We start from the raw sequence: 7,101 nt of genomic DNA, 5'->3' as shown, positions 1-7,101 counted from the left end.
GTAGTGCACATGATTCTAGTATTTTAAGTGATGCACTTTCACGCCCAGGAAGATTAAGAATTCCGGAAGGTAATAATTATCATTAAATGCCAAATAGTTCTAGGAAGCTCATAATTTATTAGTATTAATTATGTTTTGTAAAATTGTAAGTAAATATTATCTTACTGATGTTGGATATGGCATCCGAAATGGATATATTACCCCATATCGTGGTGTCCGATATCATTTAAAAGAGTTTAGTGCTCAAGGGCCTGAAAATGCAAAGGAACTCTTTAATCTTCGTCATTCATCATTATGAATCACTATTGAACGTGTTTTTGGGATTTTGAAGAAACGGTTTCATGTATTAGATGCTGAACCATTTTGGAATTTTCCGACTCAAGTAGATATAATTTTGGCTTGTTGTATCATTCATAATCATATAATGGGAGTTGATCCTAGGATTTACTTAATCAAGGATTATACGAGTAGCCTAAGTCTGATTTGATAATACCAACTCTTATGGAGCAAGAAGAAAGAAAAAAAGCAATAGAATGGCCTTCTAAAAGAGACGAAATTGCACAAACTATGTGGACTGATTATATGGCTAGAAATATTAGGTAGGTTTAGGGCTTAGGGTTATTGTTTCTATGTTATGTATGTTTTAGTATTAAAATTATTATTATTTTGTTAATGTTGGTTGGATAATGATATTGAAATTTTATTTTGTTGGATTTTGAAATTATTATGTCTTGAATTTGTTAGATATTGATTATGTTTTAAGCTTGTTAGATATTGAATTTATTATGTTTTAAGCTTGTTGGATATTGAAATGATTGACAATGACAATTATTAATGTAGAATGGGTAAGAGCAACAAAGAAGGGACCTCCAAGCAATTCAGGTGGACAAAACTGATGGAACATGTTTTTCTTGAAATTCTAGCAGAGGAGGCCTAGAAAGGAAATAAGCCTTCTAATACTTTCAGAGCAGTTTCTATTAATCGAGTTGTCAAAGCTATTTCTGAAAGATTCCAAGTCCAATGTAATGCGAAGCACGTGGAAAATCATTTGAGGACTATAAAAAATCAGTAGCAGATTATATACAAAATTCGAGGTGAAAGTGGTTTTGGATGGGATGATAACATGAAAATGATCACATGTGATAGAGCGACATATGATGCAGCAGTGATGGTAATATATGTATATATATATGTTAAGTATATTTCAATTGTTTTTTACTTGTTATTCTAATTGTGTATAATATTCAACAGGCACACAAGAAGTATGAACCGTTTTTGAATAAAAGCATTGATCATTATGATGAAATGGCTTTGGTTGTTGGCAAAGATATGGGAACAGGGAGTTTTTCTAGAACATTTGCTGACATAGATTTGGATGATGGTAACCAAGATTCAGTGCCTGTAGGCTGCGACAATGAAGAGGCTGAAGAGGTAAGAACAAATGTATCTTCATCTGGCACATCCAAACGTAAAAGAAAAAATATTCAATAAAGTGTCGCTGATGAACAAATTAAATTTGTGGGTGAACAACTTGGCAAAATTGCTAATGCTTTGGAACAATTTACTGCGGATAAGACACCACAGCTTTACGAACAAGTGATGTCGATGGAGGAAGAAGGATTTGATGATGACTTCTTGTGTTCTGTGTTTGATTATCTAGTGAGTCATGAATTCGATGCCAAAGTTTTTTTAGTTAAAAGTAAGAAGCATAAACAAATTTGGCTTCAAAAATTTTCTCAAGGTTGAAGAAATTGATACTTTTATATGGTGTAATATTAGTTATGCACTTGGACAATGTTGTTGTTATTATGTGGTGTACCACTAATTATACATTTGGATAATATTATTAATTTCTAGTATTAATTGTGGTTTGGAAGCTAAATTTATAATTATTCAATCCTTGTTTTTATTTTTAACACAATTACAAATAATTTATTTGACTTTGGTTGTTTTCAATTTATGACGGTTAATATTGTAGCTTAATAATTGAGTATTATTATATATTTAGTAAAAACAATTTAAAATATAAAATTTATTAATATGTATATAGATTTATTAATATATGTAAAAATAACTTTTCCGAAAAATATTTTCAGAAAATCTGCCAAACAACATAAAATATTTTACACAGATTCATCTAAACACTAAAAAATATTTTCAATAAATCATTTTGTAAAAAAATAAATTATTTTTCAGAAATTATTTTCCGCGCAAAATGATTGAAGATATTGGGTCTCATTGGAGTCGTATGAATGCATTGGCAATACTAGGATCAATAAGCCATTTGGGCCCTTCTGGATCTTATAAGCATAAGCAAATTGGACCATTCACTATGATCTATCCATCTTCTACCCGGCGTTGTTATTGTAGTTCAAAGACCCGGCTGAATTTAGTGTTGCCCCTTTTAAAGAAATGATTTTAGGCAGAATAGATTTTGGGTCAAATGAAAGTTTGGGAGTTGACAAATGCAAGTTTAGATCAAGCGCCAAGAAGGTTGAAAAGAGAATCTAAGACTAGGAGAAAAGAAGATATGAAGATCTTATGGTGGGTGAGTTTAGTATTTGTAATTACTAATGTTGGTGCTTTGGCTGAAGAACCCCAGCTAAGCTCGCCTCGTGTTGTTTTCCAGGTTCTTTCTTTTTGCCTTTGCACTTCACTTTCACCTATATATATATATATATATATATATATATATATATATATTTCTTAACTCCACTAATTCCACCATTCAGTTCCCATATTATCTACCCCAGTTTTTCCAGTACTTGTGTTTTATATTTAGTGAATTATGTAACAAATGGGAGTTGTTGTTGTTGGTAATGCCAGTGTGAAAAGGTATTCGATTTTGTGAGTTTGTTTGATGTTATTTTCTGAACTTTTGGTTGTGGTGCAGACAAATCATGGAGATATTGAATTTGGATTTTACCCTAGTGTTGCACCGAAAACTGTTGATCACATTTTTAAGCTTGTGCGTCTTGGTTGCTATAACACCAACCACTTCTTCAGAGTGAGTGGTAGAACTTGAAAACACTGGTTTTGGTCTTTGGTTGTTAATTAATCTGATTTTGAGGTGTGGGTGAGGTTATACATATTTAAAATTGTTGCAGGTTGATAGGGGGTTTGTAGCCCAAGTGGCAGATGTTGCAAGTGGAAGATCAGCTCCCATGAATGAGAAGCAAAGAAGGGAAGCTGAAAAGACAATTGTTGGTGAATTTAGTGATGTAAAACACGTGAGAGGTATTCTCTCTATGGGGAGGTAAAAACACCTTATGTATTGGGAGTTCATATTTAATTTAATTTTATACATTTTTCTATGTATTTATATGACCCCGAGTTCTGCTTTGGTGTAGATATTCTGATCCAGACAGTGCACAGTCCTCGTTTTCAATACTTCTTGGAGATGCTCCTCATCTTGATGGGCAGGTATTCCAGTCACACTTGCTAGGCATCATTGTGAATGATTATTTCAGAATCTTATTTGACAAATAGCATACCTATTACATGACTTTCTGTTTATCTTTTCAAGTATGCAATATTTGGGAAAGTCACTAAAGGTGATGAGACTTTGCGAAAGCTTGAGGAACTTCCTACCCATCGTGAGGGGATCTTTGTAATGGTATAAATGTGATGCTCTTTCTGTTTTTTCTTTGTAATGTACTAGAAAATTTAAGATGCTTTTTACCTTTGAGAACTGTTGTCATGGTGGATCCATCTCTAATGATTTTTAATATTTTACTCCATAGTATGAGTCCTTACTTACCAGTTGAGAATTCTCAGGATTGACCAGTTTCCTTGATTGTTAGCTATTCTTGTTTCACCTTTATGGCCTCTTTTCTTTCATTTTCGTAAATAGGGAATTTACCTCTTAGTAATATTATTCTTATTTTTAAATAATCCATAGAAAGAGGGAAAAGAAAAAGATAAAGCAAGAGAGGAGACACTAACATGAGCAACATACAGTTGTAAATCAGGAACTGGCAGTTATATAATCATACAACTTTCACTGTGATGTATAGAGCTTAATGTAGCTAGTTTGCTGATCAGTTATAATCTTCTTATTCAGCACTCATGCACAAAAATCTGTTCTGTCCAGGATCTCTGTCTTGGTTATTCCTTTGTAACTGTACTCTTACATTATATCTTAAAAGTTTGGCCTTTTCTCTATCCTCTGTTCAACTAATCTGATAGGAATTTAGAAAACAAGTAATTTATATTGCAATTTGTGGCTGATTCTAGTCCATGCCATCTTTTTCTGCTGTGAATACTAATTTACTTTTGTTTATCTTTCCCAGCCTGTGGAGCGCATCACGATTCTTTCATCCTACTATTATGGTGAGAACTAATCAGCCTCTTATGGCATTTTGTTCTATAATTGCATTTCAAGGATGGTTAAGGGTACATTCATGTCATTGCTGAAATATATCCTTGCATGTAATTCATTATAGTAACATAAACTATTCCATGGACAATAATTTTGATCACTATATTGCATTAAAAAATATGAGCACTTCAGCTTTCCAGGATATCGTGAAGCTGGTTATGTGATGCAGTTATCTGGGGATTTTTCTAAGATGTGACATAAGTAATTATGTTCTACAGCATTGACAAGATATTAGGTAAAAGGTTGCATAATGACTGCATGTATTCCTTGATGTCATGAGCATTTAACGTACAACAAAAGCATGGAGTTCAGTCCATTATTTTCTCTGTATATATTTTAATAAGGTATGAAATCTATCATTACACCATCCACTTGTACTGCCTTGCACCTGGAAGGGACCACAAAGATTTGCACTTTGCAAAAACCTATTGTAGAGTAAGATAAACCATTATGGGATCTTCTACCAATCCGCTATTTGTTCACCCATTGATCCTTTTATCAGCTAAAGAAAACTCAATTACATACTTCTGGAAAAACCCACATTTGGATGCTAATTTAGTGAAACAGAGAAAGTTAGCTTGATAATTGCAAGAAAGAGGACGTGTTCTTGCTCGACTGAAACAACTTTTTGAAATAGATAGGCAAAAGTTCTGGGCCTTTAATGTTAAGTAAAGGGATAAATTCTTGAGACATCAACATGGTTCCATTTGAGGGTGAAAGCTAAAGGTAGCACTTGGGAATTGGGATTTCAGAATTTGTATTTGGATTTCAAAATTAGTGTAAATTGAGTAGTAAACTATTAAACATGTAACATTCATTATAATTTCTCAATCACGGATTTGCTAGAGGCCTATTTGGTAATGAATTTGAAATCCTTAAAATATTTTTGGATTTGACAAATCCATGTTTTTATACTTTTCTCAACTAATTTGTTCATAATATATGCATTTCATCCTTACCATTTACATAATGAAATCCAAATTGAAAATTTCAAATCCAAGTTCCTACACAGAGCAAAAGAGACTTTTGAAAAGTTCTGATGGTGAGATAGAGTTTTCTGTTTTGAGAATCTTCAACTTCCTTGGACGTCTAGACAAAAGAAAACAACTGCCTTTGATGATGGCTAGTTCTCCGACTGGTGTAATTGGATGGCCTAAAGGGTTTTACATCACATCCATATAAAATTTAAGAGCGCACACAGATGGTTTTACTTTTCACCTTCATATAAAATACTCAGTTCAAAGATTTAGAGGTCTGCATGATGCATTTTTATGTTACGCATATTTAAAGAGTGGTAATTCTTGAGATCTAAGGATTTACACCTAGCTAGAAGAATCACAACCCTAGGAAATTACTTAACCTAGTTGATTCAGTGCATTTAACATGTGAAACGTTCATTTTTCAAACTTTACTAAGTGGCTTATATAAACTTTATTATCTGGATCAAACTGATCTACTCTCAGGTCTCAACTAAATTCATACGTTTGTATGGCATGAGTTCTTGAATGCAAAATTTTATGAGTCTTACCTGATAAATAGGGTTCCAGTATCAGGTCAGAAATTTTATAAGGGGGTAGTTCAATGCATGAAGCTCTCACATAGTTGGATCTGGAATTTCTAGATATTCTCAGCCTTACCTCACTTTTAGAGGCTGTCTCATGACCCGAGTCTGCGACTTCTAGGTCATGATCACTTGACCTTACTTTTGCACCAAGGTTCACTCTCCTTGTTAGACTTTGTGGCCAATGTAACAATATTTGAAGGGTTAAATGGTGTCATGCATGACTGCTAGCAGAGCTGGAAATAACAATTATTCTATATAGCTAATTGATGGAGAATGTTGCTGCAATTTAACCTAGCTTGCTCACAGTGTTATTTCTGCTTGCGTTTGACATGAACATGGGAATACCATTGATTTTGAAATTCTGTTATTACTCATTTGTAATCTTGCTGTTAATCTAATTGAGTTTAGATACCGAGTTGGAGAGTTGCAAACAGGAAAGGGGTATCTTGAAGCAAAGGCTTGCTGCATCCGCTGTTGAAATTGAACGACAGGTGAGGTGTTTATAGGTCCGTGCAATTAAAATCGATATCATTTGATGTTCTCTTGGTAAGGTGTGACTGAATACTGTGCCATTGCAGCGAATGAAATGCTTTCCTTGAATATCAAAACAACATCTGGATCAGCAAAGGAAATGGTCAAGACCTTGCTGTTGTGTATGAAGTCAGAGACAGGGTTGCAGGTATGAATTCTGGTAGAAAATTGGTGACCAGAAAGTGTTCAATACCATGTACCTAGCCATGGTAAAAAGAAGGAAAGAAAGTTTACGTTGACCTGAAATCCTCTTGATTTTGCTTTCAATTTTCATCTAGTGCTGACAGCTGAGAACATGGGTTTGTGATGAATAATAATGATTGTGATTAAGTGTACTGAATATCTATCTGGGCAAACTTCAATATATTAATCTTTCAATTTCTTTGAAGGACTTGGTTATCAGAATAAAAGGGGATTAAGTGCACTCCCTACTATTGATTTAGTTTGGAGGTTCATGGAAATCTTATATGCATTTGTTTCTTCAATATACACTGTAATCTCTTCTCTTGTTTTAAACCATTGGTTATTTCTTATTAGCTTTTCATTGAAATTTACTGTCATCTATATTGAAGGCAAAGAAGATAAAGAGTAGACTGCAAATTGGGACACCATGTGAAAAATAATA

The 7,101-nt window shown here is 33.5% G+C and overlaps 1 protein-coding gene across 1 annotated transcript; it reads left to right on the top strand.

Annotated features, from left to right (window-relative positions):
• The first annotated feature begins 2,372 nt into the window (after positions 1-2,372).
• On the top strand, positions 2,373-6,864 carry LOC105794182 (peptidyl-prolyl cis-trans isomerase CYP23). Its single transcript, XM_012623222.2, has 8 exons — positions 2,373-2,629; positions 2,894-3,007; positions 3,108-3,256; positions 3,351-3,423; positions 3,527-3,616; positions 4,293-4,332; positions 6,354-6,436; positions 6,524-6,864. The coding sequence occupies exons 1-8, from the start codon at positions 2,444-2,446 to the stop codon at positions 6,542-6,544; spliced, it is 756 nt and encodes a 251-aa protein (XP_012478676.1). The 5' UTR covers positions 2,373-2,443; the 3' UTR covers positions 6,545-6,864.
• Positions 6,865-7,101: the final 237 nt, after the last annotated feature.

Source organism: Gossypium raimondii, chromosome 3 (genome assembly GCF_025698545.1).
Source record: "Gossypium raimondii isolate GPD5lz chromosome 3, ASM2569854v1, whole genome shotgun sequence".
Classification (NCBI taxonomy): Eukaryota; Viridiplantae; Streptophyta; class Magnoliopsida; order Malvales; family Malvaceae; genus Gossypium; species Gossypium raimondii.
Note: the sequence above shows the minus strand (reverse complement) of the source record. Positions and strands in the feature narration are given on the sequence as shown.